Source organism: Salvelinus fontinalis, chromosome 1, assembly GCF_029448725.1.
Source record: "Salvelinus fontinalis isolate EN_2023a chromosome 1, ASM2944872v1, whole genome shotgun sequence".
Classification (NCBI taxonomy): Eukaryota; Metazoa; Chordata; class Actinopteri; order Salmoniformes; family Salmonidae; genus Salvelinus; species Salvelinus fontinalis.
In genome coordinates this window covers 42,624,709-42,648,932 of record NC_074665.1, presented here as the reverse complement: position 1 = coordinate 42,648,932, position 24,224 = coordinate 42,624,709, and the positions used below count along the sequence as shown (strand labels likewise).

The window sequence follows — 24,224 nt, the reverse complement described above, 5'->3', positions numbered from 1 at the left end:
GGGTACATAACCCAGGCTAGGTTTGAGGTCAGCAGGGGAGTTTGTAAAGGTTTCCAGATTTCTCCCTCCCTCTACCTTTTGACGTGTCAGATTTTATATCTATTCGTATCCCCAAATTCTTGTTTTTCCATTGTGTCTTTGTAAAGTCCCTCTTTGCCATGCAAATAAACTGAATCCCCAAAAACCATTTCCACTACATTTCAGCCCTGCCACAAAAGGACCAGCTGACATCATGTCAGTGATTCTCTCGTTAACACAGGTGTGAGTGTTGACGAGGACAAGGCTGGAGATCACTCTGTCATGCTGATTGAGTTCGAATAACAGACTGGAAGCTTCAAATGGAGGGTGGTGCTTGGAATCATTGTTCTTCCTCTGTCAACCATTGTTACCTGCAAGGAAACACGTGCCGTCATCATTGCTTTGCACAAAAAGGGCTTCACAGGCAAGGATATTGCTGCCAGTAAGATTGCACCTAAATCAACCATTTATCGGATCATCAAGAACTTCAAGGAGAGCGGTTCAATTGTTGTGAAGAAGGCTTCAGGGCGCCCAAGAAAGTCCAGCAAGCGCCAGGACGTCTCCTAAAGTTGATTCAGCTGCGGGATCGGGGCACCACCAGTACAGAGCTTGCTCAGGAATGGCAGCAGGCAGGTGTGAGTGCATCTGCACGCACAGTGAGGCGAAGACTTTTGGAGGATGGCCTGGTGTCAAGAAGGGCAGCAAAGAAGCCACTTCTCTCCAGGAAAAACATCAGGGACAGACTGATATTCTGCAAAAGGTACAGGGATTGGAGTGGGCTCACTCACAATTTTGCCTAAGAACACAGCCATGAATAAAGAATGGTATCAACACATCCTCCGAGAGCAACTTCTCCCAACCATCCTGGAACAGTTTGGTAACGAACAATGCCTTTTCCAGCATGATGGAGCACCTTGGCATAAGGCAAAAGTGATAACTAAGTGGCTCAGGGAACAAAACATCAATATTTTGGGTCCATGGCCAGGAAACTCTCCAGACCTCAATCCCATTGAGAACTTGTGGTCAATCCTCAAGAGGCGGGTGGACAAAAACAAAAAACACAAATTCTGACAAACTCCAAGCATTGCTTATGCAAGAATGGGCTGCCATCAGTCAGGATGTGGCCCAGAAGTTAATTGACAGCATGCCAGGGCGGATTGCAGAGGTCTTGAGAAAGAAGCGTCAACACTGCAAATATTGACTCTTTGCATCAACTTCATATAATTGTCAATAAAAGCCTTTGACACTTATGAAATGCTTGTAATTATACTTCAGTATTCCATAGTAACATCTGACAAAAATATCTAAAGACACTGAGGCAGCAGACTTTGTGAAAATTAATATTTGTGTCATTCTCAAAACTTTTGGCCACGACTGTACAGTTAAAAATGGGTCTTGATTGGTGGGATCTGATCTTACAAAACCAGGATGAAAATAACAATTCCTGTCTTCCTGTTGCACAACAATGACTGGGGATGTTTTCTTGCTGATGTGGACAACATCTCTTCCAGTACAAGTTAATCTTAGATGAATTTCATGTAAAAGAGAGTCATAAAAAGCTGTGTACTTCAAATTGGACCCTATGTCATTTGGGTTTAGAAAACTTCATCCAAAAGACACTCTGGCTTACACTGGGCTTAGAGGGAAGAGAGGTGATAGTTAAGATTGAGTAGGGATACATTTTGTTCATCATACTAATTTATACCCAAACCAAAAAAAAGAGAGCATTGACTAAAGGGAGAGGGTGCTTGAAGATGGACCTCTTAGGTCTAAATGTTCTGTCTCTCTTACTGCTCTCTCAAGGAATTCAGCTTACTCACGGTATGTATGATTTGAAAAAAGGATTTTGTCTATTACTGTTTGTTTTAATTTACTTTAACAAATTGTTATAGTACACGTATTGCATTTATGGAACAGAGATTATGCAATATTTTATATTTTATTGAATTTATTGAATCGTTGTCTTTCTACATGATTTGAAAAGTGTCCTCTTTGTTGAACAGTTAGGTGTTCAATATGCTTTCCAGAATGCAACGTGCAGCCCAAACCCCAAAACATAAAAATATATGTTTTTACCACAGGCCTAACCATAGGTGGGCTGACCTTATTCTATTATACCACAGCTTCCTTCAGCAAAGAATGTCATGAGATATAATGTGCAATCGTGTAGACATGTTAAGTTTAGCATTTTAGGGGGGGATCCAAATATGTTTTGAAACATTTCTTGGTTGTTATTTATATAGACAAACCGTATGAATCGTTAGATTGACTAAAAACTGCACACATTTAGATTTATCTGAATGTAAAAATATATCTGCTTTAGAGCTCAACAGGTTAAAGAAGTCATCAAATGATTGTTTTTTTAAACGGAGTAGCTGATTGATTATCAATATGTATGAATATGTATTTCCTCTGAAAAGTATTACATGATGACATGATTTGGTTATCTAAAGCCAGCTATATGATCAAGGACAAATCTTTCATGAGTTTCAAGGTCATAGGATGTGCCCTGACTGCATTTATGGGCAATAATTAACTCTATTTTTAAAGGTCCGTCACATGCGGTAGGGTCCAAATGCCGTACAAAGTAGACGAAACAGTAGCTGTAGTTGTCATAAACACTGTTACTTATTGTTCAGGGAAACAGTAAAACGTTTTTTTCCCCAGCAAATTCTACCAGATGAAGAGATTCAAAGATGTGTTATAAATAGATAGTCCATCTCAATGTCAGTTTTGTTGAAATGCACTGAAGACTATAATTTTTTCCCTTCACAACATGTGAACATGTCTATCAAAAAGTACAACATATCATTAGTATTAAGACATGAAATGATAAAGGTTCTCTTGTTCTGTAGACTATCCAGGAGTGTACAATTTGATATTCTAATGGTTTAGACAAGTGATGGGGTGGGGGGGGTCACAAAAAATTGGAACTCATCATGAGGGGCCGCAGTGGCTCCCGGGTCTGCGTACCCACATCCATAACCACATGTGCAGTCAGAGATGGCCCTAGCCTTTTGGGGGCCCTAAGCTATTTATTTTTTAACAAGTCAACCATACTGCAGTTACCACACTAACTGTGCTACTGACCGCTGCACTCTCTTTTTTAAAGGCCAATGTGACAGTGGTAATTTTCAGTGTGCCAACGGTCAGTGCATTGACTTAGACTGGAGGTGCGATGGAACCAAGGACTGCACAGACGACTCTGATGAGCTCAACTGTCGTGAGTATGACCGGTACCATGATCTTGGAATTCCATATACTGTACATGGCTTCAGGTTTGCTCTTATACATGTTGAACATGATGCTAACTGTACCAGATAAAATTCAATTTAAATTTGATTGAGTGTGTTTGAAAACGCCAGGCACTGGGTTATAGGTTTTGATTGAATAGTTCCCTATGCATAACTTGTCCTGGGCCTTATTCATGAAGCGTCACAGAGTAAGAGTCATGATCTAGGATCAGGTCTTCCCTGTCCATATAATCTTTGTATCAGGGCACAAGGCGAGACCCAGATGCAGACACAGGAGGCAGATGGTTAGAGTCCAAGATGTTTATTAACAATCCAAAGGGGGTAGGCAGGATAATGGTTGTGGACAGGAAAAAGGTAAAAACCAGTTCAAAGTTCCAGAGCTACAGAATGGCAGGCAGGCTCGAGGTCAGGGCAGGCAGAATTGTCAGGCAGGCGGGAATGGAGTCCAGAAAAACAGGCAAAGGTCAAAACCGGGAGGACTAGTAGAAGATAATAGAAAAGCAGGAGCACGGGGAAAAACACGCTGGTTGACTTGAACATACAAGACGAACTGGCACAGAGAGACAGGAAACACAGGGATAAATACACCGGGGAAAATAAGCGACACCTGGAGGGGGTGGAGACAATCACAAGGACAGGTGAAACAGATCAGAGTGTGACACTTTGCCTTTGTAATCTAAAAGGAAAAATCGATCCTACATCATATTCTGAGACGCTTTGTGAATATGGGCCCTTGTGTATTTCTGTGTGGCAGCACCTCCATCCTGTAGCTCCCAGCAGTTCAAGTGTGTGACGGGAGGCGAGTGTATCTCCCTCCAGTTTGTCTGCGATGGGGAGGAGGACTGCACTGACGGCTCAGACGAACAGAGAACCTGCAGTACGTACAAGTTCACAAGGCTTCACTTTGGGTTACATGGGGTGCCAGTTTCCTCTGGATATACACTGTAACAAAAATAATAAAATGTTGCTTTCAACCTTCAATAGCTCTTGAACAAAGCATGCCATCACTATGCAATATATATATATATACAGTGGGGAGAACAAGTATTTGATACACTGTCAATTTTGTAGGTTTTCCTACTTACAAAGCATGTAGAGGTCTGTAATTTTTATCATAGGTACACTTCAACTGTGAGAGATGGAATCTAAAACAAAAATCCAGAAAATCACATTGTATGATTTTTAAGTAATTAATTTGCATTTTATTGCATGACATAAGTATTTGATCACCTACCAACCAGTAAGAATTCCGGCTCTCACAGACCTGTTAGTTTTTCTTTGAGAAGCCCTCCTGTTCTCCACTCATTACCTGTATTAACTCCACCTGTTTGAACTCGTTACCTGTATAAAAGACACCTGTCCACACACTCAATCAAACAGACTCCAACCTCTCCACAATGGCCAAGACCAGAGAGCTGTGTAAGGACATCAGGGATAAAATTGTAGACCTGCACAAGGCTGGGATGGGCTACAGGACAATAGAAAAACAGCTTGGTGAGAAGGCAACAACTGTTGGCGCAATTATTAGAAAATGGAAGAAGTTCAAGATGACGGTCAATCACCCTCGGTCTGGGGCTCCATGCAAGATCTCACCTCGTGGGGCATCAATGATCATGAAGAAGGTGAGGGATCAGCCCAGAACTACACGGCAGGACCTGGTCAATGACCTGAAGAGAGCTGGGACCACAGTCTCAAAGAAAACCATTAGTAACACACTACGCCGTCATGGATTAAAATCCTGCAGTGCACGCAAGGTCCCCCTGCTCAAGCCAGTGCATGTCCAGGCCCGTCTGAAGTTTGCCAATGACCATCTGGATGTTCCAGAGGAGGAATGGGAGAAGGTCATGTGGTCTGATGAGACAAAAATAGAGCTTTTTGGTCTAAACTCCACTCGCCGTGTTTGGAGGAAGAAGAAGGATGAGTACAACCCCAAGAACACCATCCCAACCGTGAAGCATGGAGGTGGAAACATCATTCTTTGGGGATGCTTTTCTGCAAAGGGGACAGGACGACTGCACCGTATTGAGGGGAGGATGGATGGGGCCATGTATCGCGAGATCTTGGCCAACAACCTCCTTCCCTCAGTAAGAGCATTGAAGATGGGTCGTGGCTGGGTCTTCCAGCATGACAACGACCCGAAACACACAGCCAGCGCAACTAAGGAGTGGCTCCGTAAGAAGCCTTTCAAGGTCCTGGAGTGGCCTAGACAGTCTCCAGACCTGAACCCAATAGAAAATCTTTGGAGGGAGCTGAAAGTCCGTATTGCCCAGCGACAGCCCCGAAACCTGAAGGATCTGGAGAAGGTCTGTATGGAGGAGTGGGCCAAAATCCCTGCTGCAGTGTGTGCAAACCTGGTCAAGAACTACAGGAAACGTATGAACGCTGTAATTGCAAACAAAGGTTTCTGTACCAAATATTAAGTTCTGCTTTTCTGATGTATCAAATACTTATGTCATGCAATAAAATGCAAATTAAATACTTAAAAATTATACAATGTGATTTTCTGGATTTTTGTTTTAGATTCTGTCTCTCACAGTTGAAGTGTACCTATGATACAAATTACAGACCTCTACATGCTTTGTAAGTAGGAAAACCTGCAAAATCGGCGGTGTATCAAATACTTGTTCTCCCCACTGTATATATATATAAATATATATATGTGTATATATATGTGTACAGTACCAGTCAAAAGTTTGGACACAGCTACACATTCCAGGGTGTTTCTTTATTTTTACTATTTTCTACATTGTAGAATAGCCCTATTTGGTAAAAGACCAAGTCCATATTATGGCAAGAACAGCTCAAATAAGCAAAGAGAAATGAAAGTCCATCATGACTTTAAGACATGAAGGTCAGTCAATATGGAACATTTCAAGAACTTTGAAAGTTTCTTCAAGTGCAGTAGCAAAAACCATCAAGCGCTATGATGAAACTGGCTCTTATGAGTACCGCCCCAGGAAAGGAAAACCAAGAGTTACCTCTGCTGCAGAGGATAAGTTCATTAGAGTTACCAGCCTCAGAAATTGCTTCCCAAATAAATGCTTCACAGAGTTCAAGTAACAAACACATCTCAACATCAACTGTTCAGAGGAGACTGTGTGAATCAGGCCTTCATGGTCAAATTGCTGCAAAGAAACCACTACTAAAGGACACCAATAAGAAGAAGAGACTTGCTTGGGCCAAGAAACACGAGTAATGGACATGAGACCGGTGGAAATCTGTCCTTTGGTCTGATGAGTCCAAATTTGAGATTTTTGGTTTCAACCTCTGTGTCTTTGTGAGATGCAGAGTAGGTTAATGGATGATCTCCGCATGTGTGGTTCCCACCATGAAGCATAGAGGAGGAGGTGTGCTATGTGGCGATGCTTTGCTGGTGACACTGTCTGTGATTTATTTACAATTCAAGGCACACTTAACCAGCATGGCTACCACAGCAGCGATACGCCATCTCATCTGGTTTGCGCTTAGGGCTATTTGACCAAGAAGGAGAGTGATGGAGTACTGCATCAGATGACCTTTCCTCCACAATCACCCGACCTTAACCCAATTGAGATGGTTTGGGATGAGTTGGACCGCAGAGTGAAGGAAAAGCAGCCAACAAGTGCTCAGCATATGTGGTAACTCCTTCAAGACTGTTGGAAAAGCATTCCAGGTGAAGCTGGTTGAGAGAATGCCAAGAGTGTGCAAAGCTGTCATCAAGGCAAAAGGTGGCTACTTTGAAAAATCTAAAATATAGAATATATTTTTATATTTGTTTAACACTTTTTGGTTAATACATGATTCCATATGTGTTATTTCATAGTGTTGATAACTTAACTATTATTCTACAATATAGAAAATAGTCAAAAAATGAGTAGGCGTGTCCAAAATTTTGACTGGTACTGTATATGCTATATGATATATATGACATATGATTGGAAAAAAAGCAGTGGATTTTTGTCCATCCTCCCATGATTCTGAATATATTATTTTCATAGTCATGTCACGATTTTGTAAGAGCTATTGAAGATTGAAAGCAAAAAAATGAACAAAAAAAGATATTACAAAAAAGAAAGACGTGGATTTTGTACATTCTCCCCTGATTCTGAACATGTCATTTTCATAGTCATGTCATGCTTTGTTTAAGACTATTGAAGATTGAAATCCAAAATCGTATTATTTACAAAAAATTCATGAAAAGAGTGTGAATTTTTCTCCATCCCCCCTGATTCATAATATACCATCTTCATAGTTATGGCATGCTTGGTTCAATTGCTATTGACGAGAGAAAACCGAATATCCACGGAATATCCAATATAAAACTAATTTTAACCTGGTGTAAATGCATTCGGAAAGTAATCAGACCCATTGACTTTTTCCACATTTTGTTACGTTACAGCCTTATTCTAAAAATGATTTAATCATTTTTTTCCCCCATTATCTACACACAATACCCCATAATGACAAAGCACTTTTTTTTTTTTAGCAAAATGATTAAAAAAAAATTAAACTGAAATATTTACATAAGTATTCAGACTCTTTCATCAGTACTTTGTTGAAACACCTTTGGCAACGATTACAGCCTTGAGTCTTCTTGGGTATTACGCTACAAGCTTGGCACACCTATTTTTGGGGGAGTTTCTCCCATTCTTCTCTGCAGATCCTGTAAAGCTCTGTCAGGTTGGATGGGGAGCGACACTGCACAGCTATTTTCAGGTCTCTCCAGAGATGTTCGATCGGGTTCCAGTCCAGGCTCTGGCTGGGCCACTCAAGGACATTCAGAGACTTGTCCCGAAGCCACTCCTGCGCTGTCTTGGATGAGTGTTTAGGGTTGTTATCCTGTTGGAAGGTGAACCTTTGCCCCAGTCTGAGGTCCTGAGCGCTCTTGAGCAGGTTTTCATCAAGGATCACTTTTTACTTTGCTCCGTTCATCTTCCCCTCGATCCTGACTAGTCTCCCAGACCCCGCTGCTGAAAAACATCCCCACGTCATGAGGATGCCAGCACCATGCTTCACCGTAGCGATGGTGCCAGGTTTCCTCCAGACGTGACGCTTGGCATTCAGGCCAAAGCATCAAAATGTACATGGGCAATCTTGGTTTCATCAGACCAGAGAATCTTGTTTCTCATGGTCTGACAGTACTTTACGTGCCTTCTGGCAAACTCCAAGCGGGCTGTCTTGTGCCTTTTACTGAAGAGTGGCTTCCGTCTAGCCACTACCATAAAAGCCTGATTGGTGGAGTGCTGCAGAGATGGTTGTCGTTCTGGAAGGTTATCCCATCTCCACAGAGGAACTCTGGAGCTCTGTCAGAGTGACCATCAGGTTCTTGGTCACCTCCCTGACCAAGGCCATTCTCCCCCAATTGCTCAGTTTGGCCAGGTGGCCAGCTCTAGGAAGAGTATTGGTGGTTCCAAACATCTTCCATTTAAGAATGATGGAGGCCACTGTGTTCTTGGGGACCGTCAATGCTGCAGACATTTTTTGGAACCCTTCCCCAGATCTGTGCCTCGACACAGTCCTGCCTGTGCGCTCTACTGACAATTCCTTCGACCTCATGGCTTGGTTTTTGCTCTGACATGCATTGTCATCTGTAGGACCTTATATAGACAGGTGTGTGCTTCTCCAAATCATGTCTAATCAATTGTATTTACCACAGGTGGACTCCAATCAAGTTGTAGAAATGTCTCAATCATGATCAATGGAAACAGGAGGCACATGAACTCAATTTCGAGTCTCATAGCAAAGGGTCTGAATACTTCTGTAAATCAGATATTTCTGTTTTTTAGAACAAGGCTGTAATGTAACACAATGTGGAAAAAGGGAAGGGGTCTGAATACTTCCCGAATGCACTGTATATACTAAACAAAAATATAAATGCAACATTTTTCCGCCTCCATCACCTCATGTTTCAGCATGATAATGAACGGCCCCATGTCGCAAGGATCTGTACACAATTCCTGGAAGCTGAACATGTCCCAGATGTTCCATGGCCTGCATACTCACTAGACATCTCACCCATTGAGCCCTGTTTGGGATGCTCTGGGTCAACGTGTATGACAGAGTGTTCAAGTTCCCGCCAATATCCAGCAACTTCACACAGCCATTGAAGAGGTGTGGGACAAAATTCCACAGGCCATAATCAACAGCGAGCAACTCTATGTGAAGGAGATGTGTCGCGCTGCATGAGGCAAATGGTGGTCACAGCAGATACTGAGGGGTTTTCTGATCCACACCCCTACCTTTTTGTTAAGGTATCTGTGACCAACAGATGCATATCTGTATTCCCAGTCATGTGAAATCCATAGATTAGGGCCTAACTCATTTATTTCAATTGACTTATTTCCTTATATGAACTGTAACTCAGTCAAATCATTGAAATTGTTGCATGTTACGTTTAAATTTTGTTTAATAACGCCTTGCCCCCAAAATAAGATATTAGTCTCCCGTGTGGCGCAGTGGTCTACAGCACCATAGTGCAGTGCTAGAGGCGTCACTACAGATCTGTGTTCGATCCCGGGCTGTGTCGCAGCCGGCCACGACCGGGAGAATCATCGGGCGGGGCACAGTTGGCCCAGCGTCGTCCGGCTAAGGGGAGGGTTTGGCCAGCTGGGAGGTCTTTGTCCCATCATGCTCTAGCTACTCCTTGTGGCGGCCGGGCGCATGCACACCTGGCTTCCGGGTTAAGCAAGCAGTATGTCAAGAAGCAGTGTGGCTTGGCGGGGTCGTGTTTCGGAGGACGCTTGGCTCTCGTCTTTCGCGTCTCGCAAATCTGTACGGGTGTTGCAGCGACGGGACGAGACTGTAACTACTAATTGGGGAGACAAGGGGTGTAAAAAGTACCAATAAATAAAATAAGACATTAACAATAAAGTGACAGGAATGTGAATTCCCTCCTGATCTATTTGACATTACATTGACATGATTTCTGTGCTCGTGTTCCCCTACGCTTTCAGGAGAGCAGACTTGTGGACCACACCAGTTCACGTGCCAGGAGGGCCAGTGTGTTCCCAAAGTGTACCGATGTGACCGTGTGAAGGATTGCTTGGACAACTCAGATGAGAACAACTGCAGTAAGACTTTTTAAATCCACATTCCTTAATAAGATTGGTCTGTAGTTTACGGCTCTAAAAACTTGTCTGGTTAATTTTGCGGTAGATCATTTCTGCTGCAAGCAGAGGTTGTGGACATTTGTCTATTTTGACCATAACGCATTTTCTCTTGATTTAGTGCTATAGATGCTTGTGATGTACTGTATGATAGATGTAGGACTTATGTATGTACTGTATGTTCATAGTGAATGATACTGCAATTTGTGGGATTTGCAAATGTGCAAAGTCAGACTGTTCTATTGTATATGGGACTACCTTTACAACCTTTCGTATTAAAAATAAAAGAAGCATTCTAGTTTTGTTCCTGCTAGATATGCATTAGTCACCAAAGGGTTTGATTTTTAATTAGGGGTTGTTACGTTGTTAACTCAGATTGCACCTCCTATTACTGGCCGCTGTTCATCTTAATGTGGCAATACAGAAGTAGACTTTATTCTCTATTCCCTTTTTAACAAGAATGTTGTTCAAGTCTATCATAGTTCAACTATATAATCCTCAGTCACATTGTCACATTGAAGTCATTGCTTTGTCACAATCTTGTCCCCACAACCATTTTGAGATCTTGTGAGAAAATGTGCAACATAACAATCTACCTTATAGCATGTGTGTGTGTGTGTGTCAAGGTTGGGGTCATCTCAAGTTGAAGTCAGCCAATTCAACGAGTGATTATAATACAAAAATGTTAAAACTTTTCAAGTAAATTTCTTCTCCTTTCGAGTTTATTGAGAATGAATTGAGCATAAATGGCCTATTCTCACTTATTGAATTATGATTTCAGTTTACTTCCTGAATTGACTGATTTCAATTTTAAATTGACCCCGACCCTTATGTGTGTGTTATTCTCCAGACTACCCCAGCTGCACTGAGAAAACCTGTGCCAATGGAGCTTGCTACAACAACTCGCAGCACTGCAACGGGCTGCAGAACTGCCGGGACGGCTCAGACGAATCCAACTGCAGTAAGTCAAATGGGTCAGGGGAATCGAACTCGACAGCGTTAATCGAGTTAGTAAATTGAACTTCAGTGGATCAAGAGAGTCTGAAAATTCAACTGAAGATAACCGTCACATAATGGTCTGTTTGAGGGAGTAGTCTTGACCCGAAACACCAAAGACACCTTGCAGGATGATCAAATATATGGCCCAATTAAGAAATGGCAGATTGACATAATCAAATAGTCATGCATTTCTTCCCATTTTTAATGACAATAACAAATGAAGTCACAAAATATATACTAAATATATGTCAGGCATATGGGTTGACATAAGATTCATGAATTTATAAAATGTTCCTATATGTCTGCTCTTTTGCTGAGTATATTACATTGTGTCTCTTAGCGACACAGCAATGTCCTCTGCACCAGTTCCAGTGCACCAATGGCTACTGTATCCCTATGTCCTTTATCTGTGACCACTGGGACGACTGCGGGGACAACAGCGATGAGCAAGGCTGTGGTAAGAAGCACATAGACCACCCACAGTACACAGGATATTCTTACCTCACAACATAAACACGTTGAAGTCCTAAAACATTGGTGTAAATATGTGTTAATCTGAGATTGCTATTTCAAACCTTTGTACCTCTGGCTAAATCAACTCAACAATATCAACCATACAGAATCTAATGGAGGTTTCCTCGTGCCTATTGTTATGAGCCCACATGAAAAGAAAATGCTATAGTATACTATGGTATAAATATAATAGTATTCACTGTTGTGTTATTTGCGGACATTACTGTAGCATTTACTACAGCGTTATTTTTGCAGATAATACTGTAGTATTTACAAAATGCTATAGTAAACACTGCAAATGATCGAGGGATACTACAGTGTGAAGTATAATATTCTTCAGTTTACTACAGTAAGTACTGTAGTATTCAACAGTAAACTGTAATATTTTTTAATGTTGGGAGCAGCCGTTCAGGTTTGATGGGTATTCATGGCTTTGTTAAATGACACACACACACACACACACACACACACACACACACGCACGCACGCACGCACGCACGCACGCACGCACGCACACACACACACACACACACACACACACACACACACACACATTGTATTGTTTTGTATTGCATCATATTCTTCCCCTTAGTGTACCAGAGCTGTAGTGGAACTCAGTTCACCTGCCCCAGTGGCCGCTGCATCCCTCAGAACTGGGTGTGTGATGAGTTCAACGACTGTGGGGACTACAGCGACGAGAACGGATGTGGTGAGAAATTCACTAGGAAATCTTGGACAGTTTATTATGTCACTGACTATGAAGACTGAGACATTGTTGATTTGAAAATCTAAACGGTAATATGTAATAAGTGACAGAGAGGAACATAAAAGAGGAACAAATAACATTGTAGCTGTATGTGTAGCAAAGTAAATATTCTAAGTAGTGGTCATACTAAATGAAGTGAATGGAAACGTTTTTTTTTAAAGCATACTGTTTCATCAGCCCTAAAACATTGACGAATGAATGAATAAATGACAAATGAATGAATGACATTTTATTTTCATGTTATGTCGCCAGTTGGCAACCCATTCCTTACGGGATTAATTGACACATAAACAAACGTTACAATAATTCACTGTGATAATTCAGTGATAATTCAGTGATAATTCAGTGCACGCTGCATAAAGAGTGAAACATAAATCAATACATAATAGTAAATAAGATTATCCAGGAAATAATTATATTGACATTTTAGTCAAAGCTGAGTGAAATGTATAATTATTGGATCAAAATAACTGTGCCATTGAGGCCTACCCAGCAAAAGGTGGTAAATAAAATGTGTTGTCTTTTCTCTTTCAGATAGTAACTCCCGAGACTGTTACCCTGGTGAGTGGCCTTGTCCAGGCTCCTCCATGTGTGTGCCAGTGGGCAAGGTGTGTGACGGCAAACCAGACTGCCCCAGAGGAACAGATGAGACCAACACCACCGCACAGCAAACCTGCAGTGAGTCTCTTCTTCTATCTGCCACGTTTTACTACAGGGCACACCTTTGTACTGGGTTTTATGAGGTTAACAATTTGGTCAGCATGACCTTTCTCGAAATGTGTTCGGAACGTGGGCATGGACACAGGCACGCACGCACATGCTCTCATACTCTCGCATTTACTCGCTCACACAAACACACACGCCCACACACCAGATCTGGGTTCAAATACTATTTCAAATATCTCAATTACTTTTACATACATTCGAAGTAAGTATTCAGATATCTTTCATTTGAAAAGACAAGTAGTTTAACATTTTCATGTATTTGGAAATACACTTGGAAAGCTATTTGAAAATGTCAAATACACTGACTCAAATACACTCCCATGCGTTTAACCAAGCTATTTGAAAATAGTATTTAAAATATGTATTTTGAAACCCTCTTAAATACAATTTGTGTTGACAATTTTTTTTCTTTTTTTACCAATAACCATTCAAATACGCAAATAAAAGTACTTGTTTTGGGCTGTGTATTTTGAAAATACTCAAATACACAGAAAAAGTATTTTCAACATCAGATACATAAAATACACATGTATTTAAACCCAGATCTGACACACACATACGGACACGCACACACTTAAACGGTCAGTAGCGTACACAGTCAGCTCAATGCTGTGTGATGTTAAATTGGGCAGTAAAGCCACGGTCCTGTGGTCATGCAACAAGACTGTACTCGTGAATGTTTTAATGTTCCTCCAAGCTCACCTGTTACGACCGCTGTCGTCCCATTTAATGGCTTTAACTCTCACCTTCCCTTATCCCTTCATCAGCACGTGCGTGCACACTCTTTGTTAAATATTTACCTTTGCACTTTTACTTACCACTGTGCACAACTACATACAAAAATGTCCTCTTTAGTAATTTTACTGGTGTTCTAGTGTAAGTCATAGGCAGCCAGTAGAAGTTGGATTGTGGACATTCAGAGACAGTTTCCCCCAACAGAGATTAAGCTTAATCACTTTTTAGAATCTCCATTCAACATTCTTCTTAGTCCAGGACTAGGCTTGATCTGTGTCCAGGAAACGGCCCCTCAACGGCTGCTACCCAAATGGTACCCTATTCCCTATTTACTGTGCTACTGGTCAAAAGTAGTGACTATCTGGAATAGGCTGCCATTAGGGACGCACATTCTAAAAGTGCTAAAAAAGTGTTTGAAAACTAAAAGTGTTAGTACAGCATTGGGGGTGTAGTAGATGATGTTTCCTGTTGCAGTCCGGCTCATTTCCACCACTAGTTGTATCTCCCATCTCTTTCCCCTCTCCCAGGCCTGGACCAGTGCTCAGCGCTGAGCTGTGAGTACCTGTGTCACCTCACCCCACAGGGCGGAGCCTGCTACTGCCCAGATGGCTTCACCGTGGCCAATGACAGCCGCTCCTGTGTGGGTGAGTCTGAGTGTGAACGGTTTGATTGGTGGTAAGTAGTAAGGACAAAAACAGCTGAAGGAAGTGAGGAAGGAAACAGGGCCACTAGCAGTGATGTGACAAACACTATGAATGAATCCACATACAGATGACTAAATAGAAACAGATGTAGATCAGAGAAATTATCAAAAATTACCATTCTTTAACATAGACACACAGAGGTCTGTTCTATTCTATTCCATTCAATTCTATTATGTTAGTGTAGTACAGGTAACTTCCAAAATAAAGTAAACACCGACATAAAGTGTCTTAATAGGGCGTTGGGCAACCACAAGCCGTCAGAACAGCTTCAATGCACCTTGTCATAGATTCCACAAATGTCCTGAACCCTATTTTGTATTTTTGTATTTATTATGGATCCCCATTAGCCCCATTAGCCCCATTAGCTCTTCCTGGGGTCCAGCAAAATTAAGGCAGTTTTGCAATTTTAAAAACATTACAATACATTCATAACAGATTTCACAATACACTAAGCGTGTGCCCTCAGGACCCTACTCCACTACCACATAACCCAAAATCCATGTGTACGTGTGTGTATAGTCCTTATGTTATCATGTGTGTGTATGCATGTGTCTGTGCCTATGTTTGTGTTGCTTCACAGTCCCCGCTGTTCCATAAGGTTTATTTTTATCAGTTTTTTAAATCGAATTTTACTGCTTGCATCAGTTACTTGATGTGGAATAGAATTCCATGTTGTCATGGCTGTATGTAGTACTGTGCGCCTCCCATTGTCTGTTATGGACTTGGGAACTGTGAAGAGACCTCTGGTCGCATGTCTTGTGGGGTATGCATGGGTGTCCGAGCTGTGTGCTAGTAGTTTAAACAGACAGCTCAGAGCATTCAACATGTCAATACCTCTCACAAATACAAGGTGTGATGAAGTCAATCTCTCCTCCACTTTGAGCCAGGAGAGATTGACATGCATAATATTAATGTACATCCAAGGGCCAGCCGTGCACCCCTGTTCTTAGCCAAATGCTATTTTCCCCGAGTCCCTATTTGTGGCACCTGAACACACGACTGAACAGTAGTCCGGGTGCGACAAAACTATGTTCTGTAGGACCTGCTTTGTTGATAGTGCAGTTAAGAAGGTAGAGCAACACTTTATGATGGACAGACTTCTCCCCATCTTAGCTAGGAGGGATGCGGCACCATTCTTCCACGAGAAATTCCATAATTTGGTGTTTTAATTGATGGTGGTGGAAAACGCTGTCGCGCCGCTCCAGAATCTCCAATAAGTGTTCAACTGGGTGGAGATCTGGTGACACACACACATACACACACCCCTCAGACTCCCTATGCTCCTTTGAAAACCTCCTTTCAAAGTCAATGAGATCTCTTCTTCTAGCCACGGTAGCCAAAAAGAATGGGCAACTAAGCATTTTTATGCATGACCCTACGCTGTGTGGAAGCACCTGCTTTCTATATACTTCGTATCCCTCATTTACTCAAGTGTTTATTTTATTTATTGGCAGTTACCTGCAGGTTTAGGCTACATGACAACACTGTGGTTTGTGTTACCCAGACTATGACGACTGTGACATCTGGGGGATCTGTGACCAGCTGTGTGAGGACCGCCCCGGGACCCACCGCTGCAGCTGTGCAGATGGATACTTCCTGGAACAGGGCAACCGCTGCAGGGCCAACATCTCAGGTACAGGATGTGACACCACTAGCGTCACTCGTGATCACGTGGGCGCACTACTGTATTTTTGCTCAGGTTCAAGTTAATTTAATTCGTTCACATGCAGACTATAATTGATATCTTAATTGTGTGATGAATCAAATAAACGTCAAACAAACATTCATGAAACTTATATTTAGGGAACTGTAGTTTTTTGTGATAAGTTGTGGTGTTGTGTGGCTAATGAGCTAGCACGAGTGAGCATTGTGTGAAAGTGATGTGCTTAATTGTGGGAGTTCCATTGAAGGTCATTATTACAAAAGGGTCACTGTGAAAAGACCTTCCTTGTGTGCATAATTTTGCTTATGTAAACTTACAGTAAATGTACCAGTTATCATTCCAAAATATAAAATAACTGTCCTATATAGGGTTATCTCCATTATGATCAAGTTCAAGGACCTGGATGTAAGCCCTGTACTCTTTTCAATTATCTTCTCAGAAAACATGTTAACTTGAACTCAGGTCTCTGTCTAATCCATAGATAATAACTTAACATGGTGTTAGAAGTAGGATCAGAATGAACCCTTTACAGCAGGGGTGGGCAATTCCAGTCCTCAAGGGCCTGATTGGTGTCACAGTGTTGCCCCAGTCCCAGCAAACACACCTGACTCCAATAATCACCTAATCATGATCTTCCGTTTAGAATGCAATTTGATTAATCAGCTGTGTTTGCTAGGGATGGAAAAAAAGTATGACAGCAATCAGGCCCTCGAGGACTGGAGTTGCCCACCCCTGCTTTACAGGATAACAACCTATGCTTTATATCTACCCTGTAGTTGGCTTGCCGCAGCTCATCTTCACCAATGGTGGTGACGTGATGATGGCAGACATTTATGGGCGCTTTATCAGAACCCTGGTCCCTTCACAGGGCAGAGGTAGCTCGGTGGGTGTGGGGTACCACTGGCACAGTCAGAGGGTCTTCTGGACAGACACTAACACTCAGAAGGTGGGTTGTATTTACTGCTTGTGGGTGACATTTTCCTCACGCTAAAACAGCACTGCGCTGAACTAATGCAATGATCTAAATAAGGGGAGCTCCAATGCCTCAGAGCAATTGCATTAGTTTTGGCGCATGTAGTGCACTGTTTACTACATTTCTGGTTAAACTAACGTTCCCTCTAACGGAAATTGTCAAAGAAAAGTTACGACATAAATCGCTTACAGTGCATTAGCTCACAGTGCAGGTGACTTTGCCAGAGAAAATGTTTGACCATTGTCTGAAAAAGAAGCAGCCAATCAGGGGAGACCTAACATCTAAATGTGTGAATGTATATTCATTTGTATGAATATAGGCCCCCAAAAAACATACTTGTGTGTCATGCCTTAAAGAAATAGCTCATTTTTAAATGTTAGAAAAATCAATGTCTCTGTTTGGTATCCAATAATGAAAATGTCACACAAGATTCATACAAGTAAGGGAGTGAACGTTATTTATAATAAGGGTTACATGGAGAAAATCGGACCTCTCTGAAATTAAAATTAATGTCCTTCCCTTATATATTTGACCTAAACCCTCACTGAACGCTTGAAAAAAAAAGTAACCCTCCCCTATAACCCAATAAAACATAAAGTGGATGGCAGTGAACATGTCTACCATTTACAGTCACTTCTTGGACAGACCAAAGCCTTGGATATGCCGTTTTAGAAAACTGTTCTTCATCCTGTAAGCGTTACAGAATTTTTATAGCATGCAGGGCTGCTGGCCAGAAGCTTGTGGGTTCACAGACCACCCTGGACAAGTATGGATGGAAAGATCTCCTTTATAGTAAAAACATGGCATGAATCTATCATCATATTTGCAGGTCTTTTATAAACATTTCATGCAATTCTACATCATTTGACATTTTAGCAGAATATTTTTTTATACCAAACAAACTACCGCAATTAAAGGTTAAGAACGGACAGAGATATAGGCCTATTTGTTCATCTTGTCATATTTCTCCAATGCCAAATCAGTGTGCCTTGTTTGCAATGAAACTGTCCCAGTTTGCAAATAATTACATCTGAGACCTCATTAGGAATCTGAGCACGGTACTTTCAAAAGTTAGGCTTACCTTTCCACCCCAGACCGCAGGCCTACTGACACATAAACATTTAAGCTTTAATTAACTGCTGGCTACTTTTCTTCCGTGGCTTAACCCAACGAGAGAAGGTCACAAGAGTTTCCCTAAAACATCTTCTATTGTACAGAAAGTGAATAGCTTAATCAATTGATGGTAACAGAATTTGATTACTTCCCTAGTAAATTTGTTGACTCCTCGGCTATAGAAGGTTGTAGCTCAGCCTCTGAATGTCAAAGAAACGAAACAATGATATCCCCATGTGCATCTTAGCCACGTTTTCTCTGGTATTTTACAGCTTCTTTCTAGCATAAAGCAGCACGGACCAAAGTGCTGTAGATCACTTTAGATAATCGGATCTGTTTAATTTTCTTCAAAATTTTTATCTAACAATAGGTAGGCCTGTGCTTTTTTGGGAAATTATCTTTAATAAAAGGTAGGTCTATGGCATACCCTCTCATACCGCCTCAATTAGAGTCCTGGTTTTAACTTAACAGTCCTTCACTGACACGGAGGTAAGCTATTTAAAGAGTGCATGGTGGGTGGAGGAATTGGCAGAGACATCTATGGATATAGCAGCATATAGCCTAATTTCGTCTATCAAACAGGTAGGCTCCAACACAATAGGCTTCAACACTAAGCCCTCTTGTTAGTCAAGTCTAATTAAAATGAAGATGGTTGAAATGAATTATGCCTACTTGAATTTGGCTACTTTCAGCACCATGAGCTGTCCACTTCCGATTGATTGTGCAGCAGTTGCTGCTTCTAGTTTCAGCACCACAATGTAAGTTACTCGAATCTGGTAAATAACTCTCATAAATACATCATGGGCAAGAAACATCTTGTTTTTATTCAAATTAATTATAGTAGTAGCAAGCTATCAAAGTTTACCTCCTTCTCCTCTTCTGGTCCTCATTCTCAAATTGAAAAGCACGTAGGCTATAGGCTAGACCGCCCGCAAGATATAGATCCCAGAGAATTCTTTGACTCTCCTCCTGAACTGCCACTGTAGCAATACACCATTGGTTAGGCAGCACAAACAAAAGTTTTGATCAGCAAGAGCAGAGCAGGTCATGGGCTCAGGTTTGGAATATCCACTGCAGTGTGTAATGCAGCCTAGTTTTATTTACACAATCCCAGCAGCGCAAAAGACTCAGGAAGGAAATGAATTTTCTTAGAAATATAACTTTGCTCTGTACTTCTCTGAGCATGCAGTTCCTAGCCTATAGCCTAAAGGCTGTGGATAATTTGAGACCACACTAAATAGCCTATAGGCACACTTGATAGTGTGTGCTAAGCAGAGAATCAGAAATGAGGGGCGATATAAAGCCTAATAAGCCACTAATTCTAAAACACTGCAGATTGAATAAAAAACTAAACCCTCTCCTTGAATGAAATTGAAAAAGCATGAAATTGAAAAAGCATCCCCCATTTTCCTCCCGAAGTCTAAATGTTGAGAATAAGATTGACATATTTGCTATATGTAATAAACTCACAAACTAAAAACGCACGTCAAACCAGCTTTGTTTGTGTTTGCTGAATCAGACTTGTCTTTAAATTACCGTTGCAACACAATATTAATACAACAAATACATTTTTTAACACATTTGTCATGCAATCATTTCTAGTATGGCGTGTCCCTTGAAACTGCACTCAGGTTAATGGTGCAATCTCGGATATACAGTATGCAGCTGTTTTTGAACAATTGCAATGAATGATATACCTATTTATTCTTCAAGAATCCCAGATTGTATCTTAAATTAGTGTCACTCTCTCCCTATAGGTGTACTCTGCCAACTTTGATGGAGGTGACATCCAAGAAGTGCTGAACGAGGCCGTTCACAGTGCCCAGAACATCGCTGTGGACTGGATCAACTTCAAGCTCTACGTCCTAGAGGCCAGGGTGGAGCGCATCGACATGTGTGACTTTGACGGAGGCAACCGGGTCACCCTTGTGGCCGAGAACCTTTTGACTCCTCACGGGCTGGCTCTGGACCCCACAGTGGGGTAAGAACTGAGAAAGTCTCACCACCAAAGAAATGAAACATGGAACCCATCCCCTTTACATGAATATAACCCATTGACAAACAAACCCATTGAAAAACAAGGACAAGGAGATTGAAAAAGACATTTGATTGTCAACCTTTTCAACTCTCCTTACATGTAGTATGTAAAACCAACCCTGTTTTTGAGCACAGTTATGCTATCTTGGTCCTAACCAAGCTTACATCATGAATTCAGTTACTCTCCCACACTGTAATGCCCATAGTATTATTAATAACTGCTAACTAGCACTGTCTAACGCAAGTTAATCAACTCAATGCTAACCCTCAAAATCTAACTTGGCTCCTGCTTTTTGAAGGTACATGTTCTTCACGGACAGCGGCTACATCAGTGAGGACATGAAGCTGGAGAGGGCTTACATGGATGGTAGTAACCGTGTGGAGCTGGTGAAGACCAGGCTGGGGATGCCGACTGGCGTCACCCTGGATATTGTCACCCAAAGGGTCTATTGGTCCGACAGCCACTTTAACATGGTGGAAACGGTCACCTACAGTGGTCTGGAGAGGTATGCATGCAAGTCCTCAGGTCTCAGGCAAGGTCCTACTAGTTAGCGAGGTGGATCTGCAACTGGAGGGTTGCTGGTCCAAATCCCAAGCCAGACAGGAAAAATGATAGGTATCCTAGATGCCATATCCTGCCTATATGTCCTTAACCCCAAAACAGCTCACACATTTGCATGAGCTCAAATTGACAATGAATAATAACGTGTTTTTTTTTACCGAACCACCACCTTTACACTAGCATGCTTTCATATATAAAAATCATTGCCGTCTACAGTGTTAGCCATGTTTGCTAATTCTCCACAGGAAAACGGTGCTCAACGGTGGCACCCAGGTTCCATACCCGTTTGGCATCTCTGTTTTTGAAAACCATTTGTTCTTCACCGACTGGACCAAAATGGGGGTAATACGGACCAACCGCTTCAACGGCAGCGACCCGAACCTCATCTACCGCACCACAGACAGACCCGGTCACATTGTGGTCGCGCACCCTGTCCTGCAACCCATTGGTGAGTAGAAGAACAGCAGACTGCCTATCAGACTGCCTAAAGCACATGGTTTTCTCCAGTGTTGCAGTACTTTATAAGCCTGGTTCCAGATTTGTTTGTGTTGTATAGCCAACCGCTAGGGTCATTTTCATGTTCAGGAGTTGATAAAAACAGCACAAACAGATCTAAAATCAGGCTAGTACTTTATACAGTATATCTTACCAATGAATGTACTTTTGCTAGATTGGAATGTGCCCGTATCTGCCTGGCATGGACCTCTGCAGGAGGTTGAGAGCATGTTGCTCTGTCTGGTTGCAGTAAAGTCCATAGGCATTGTGAGATTTGATCATCACACAATGATATCACAGCATATACAACCTTGGGGATATTTAAGATGGTTTGATTTTGAACATGAACATCCTTATTCACATTTATGAATCTAACTTTTTAAGAGATATTTGATGGTCGCCAAAAGTCACTACTGAGTCCATCTTTAATTTAAAAAATGGTGGGCTTTTAGCATTGTTGTAATTGACCGTGTGCGGTTCTACTCTGCTCTCTCTCTCTCGCTCCCACAGTGATGAGTCCATGCGGTCGAAACAACGGGGGCTGTCAGCACATCTGCGTCCTGAGTCACCTCTCCGACAATGATGGCCTGGGCTTCCGCTGCAAGTGTCGCCTGGGTTACGACCTCCATGAAGACCGTCACAGCTGCTTCAGTGAGAGACTGGGACGGAGGGGGTCGCATAAATTATTAAACGCCCAATTAATTCGTAAAATGACAGTTCTGCCACTTGGTAAAGAGTTTAATAATAAAGTGTTCCTGATTGTTCTGTCCCCCCTCCAGAGGTGAGAGACTACCTCCTACTGGCCACCCAATACGCAGTGCGTGGGATCCCCCTGAACGTGTCCCTCCAGGAGGACGTGACCCTCCCGCTGACCGGCCTGGGGGTCACCTTCTCCTCATCGGCCGTGGAGTTCGACGGCAACGAGGAGGCCGTGTTCTACAATGACCGCAGCAGGCAGATCATCTACAAGTCCAACACCAACGGCTCCAGTGAGTTTGTAGTCTTTCAGGGCCCGTGTTCACAAAGCGTTTCAGAATAGGTTTCCTGATCTAGGGTCAGGTCGTTCCTGTCCGTATAATCTTATTCATTATGATCTAAAGGGGAAAATGTATCCTAGATCAGCGCTCCTATTCTGAGATACCCAGGTCTGGCTGAATGCGTTGTCCTGTCTTTACCACAAGGTGGCGGCAAAGATTGCAATGTGTTGTACTGCAATATCAGCTCTGTTCCATTATCACATTAGCATACTACTTAGAACAAAGTGATTTATTGGACCTGCGTTCTAAATGAGATGTTAGTGTAGACATAGAAAAATAGATTCCTGTCTTTATGCACATAAGTGATTTTATAGTAGGAAAAAGATTGCACTGAAGAGGTAGAAGGCTGAAGAGGACTTTACACATTAGACTTCACCTTTACACCCTCTGCATTGCTAGTTTAAGTCTGCGTTGCTACCTTAAAGTGATTTATTTCTCCAACTCACTAATTCTACTCTTTCATTTACTACAACAAGCTTCATTGAAGTTACTGATATGTAACATTTCAACATATCTGTTTTGTTCTCTGGTATTAAAAAGGAAAAATACCACACCCGATTGTCAGGCGATGGACAAAGAAAACATAAGAGTTGTGGACATTACATTTTTCATGCCGGGAATTGAATGTTTTGTTCTCCAGACTCAGAGATCCTGACAGGCTACAGGGTGGGCCATGCGGAGTCCATGGCGTACGACTGGACCTCCAAGGTCCTCTTCTGGACATCCAGCTCCTACAGGGTGGTGGTGGCCTTCAGAGTGACCGACAAGTCCAGGCGGGACATCGTGACAGGCCTGAAGAGCCCCAGGGGTCTCGCTGTGCACCCCAGTGCCGGGTGAGAACCAGAATTTTTACTTAAACGTAATCTTTATTTATTCAGGTTAGTTTCATTGAGATCAAATCTATTTTTGAAGAGAGACCTGGTCCAACCAAGACAACAGCAGCGGGGAATAATGTTTCAAATAAATCTCAGACATAACAACACGTCATAAACAATTTAGGATCAGTTTTGCCTCGTAGACGACAGTGAATAAGAATACATGGACAGGGGGTGGGGGACTTTCTCTCTAGACAGTCCTATAACAAAGATATTGGCCCACAGATATCTGTTCTGGACTGACTGGTACCGGCCAGCAGTGATCATGAGGTCCTGGACTGACGGCAGCAACGCTGTTCCCCTCATCAACACCACATTGGGCTGGCCCAACGGACTCACTATTGACTACATGTAAGGAGGAATACTATACACATCTGTTTGTTTAGGTGTTTCTATGCGTCCCAATTTTCGACCCTTCTGCCCAATCATACTCGACTCAAGTGATTGCCGATGAAGACTTCCCTTCATGGATTTAAAAGGAAAGGACTGGTATATGAAGTAAAGTGGAAACTGCCTCCAGCCCATGACTTTACCAATCCAATGCTTTTAAATGTAAAGGGAAGAGTACACAAATGCACACTTTTCAGAGAATTGCAGGTCGTCCCCTAAGATTTCACTCCTGCTTTTAGTCAGTTGACATGTTTTTAAAACAACTGGCATTTTATATGG

General features: G+C 42.1%; 1 protein-coding gene across 1 annotated transcript in view; it reads left to right on the top strand.

The window, feature by feature from the left end:
* The first annotated feature begins 1,627 nt into the window (after positions 1-1,627).
* lrp2b (low density lipoprotein receptor-related protein 2b) overlaps positions 1,628-24,224 on the top strand; it is a 124,468-nt gene continuing 101,871 nt past the window's right edge. Inside the window, exons 1-18 of the mRNA XM_055921948.1 lie at positions 1,628-1,839; positions 3,131-3,241; positions 4,027-4,149; positions 10,205-10,321; positions 11,208-11,318; positions 11,697-11,813; positions 12,462-12,578; positions 13,170-13,313; positions 14,624-14,740; positions 16,305-16,433; positions 17,240-17,409; positions 20,307-20,530; positions 20,886-21,092; positions 21,394-21,596; positions 22,154-22,294; positions 22,423-22,632; positions 23,321-23,513; positions 23,781-23,906. Of these exons, the coding sequence (XP_055777923.1) occupies positions 1,773-1,839; positions 3,131-3,241; positions 4,027-4,149; positions 10,205-10,321; positions 11,208-11,318; positions 11,697-11,813; positions 12,462-12,578; positions 13,170-13,313; positions 14,624-14,740; positions 16,305-16,433; positions 17,240-17,409; positions 20,307-20,530; positions 20,886-21,092; positions 21,394-21,596; positions 22,154-22,294; positions 22,423-22,632; positions 23,321-23,513; positions 23,781-23,906 (2,627 nt within the window). The 5' untranslated portion in view covers positions 1,628-1,772. The remainder of the gene's footprint in view (positions 1,840-3,130; positions 3,242-4,026; positions 4,150-10,204; positions 10,322-11,207; positions 11,319-11,696; positions 11,814-12,461; positions 12,579-13,169; positions 13,314-14,623; positions 14,741-16,304; positions 16,434-17,239; positions 17,410-20,306; positions 20,531-20,885; positions 21,093-21,393; positions 21,597-22,153; positions 22,295-22,422; positions 22,633-23,320; positions 23,514-23,780; positions 23,907-24,224) is intronic.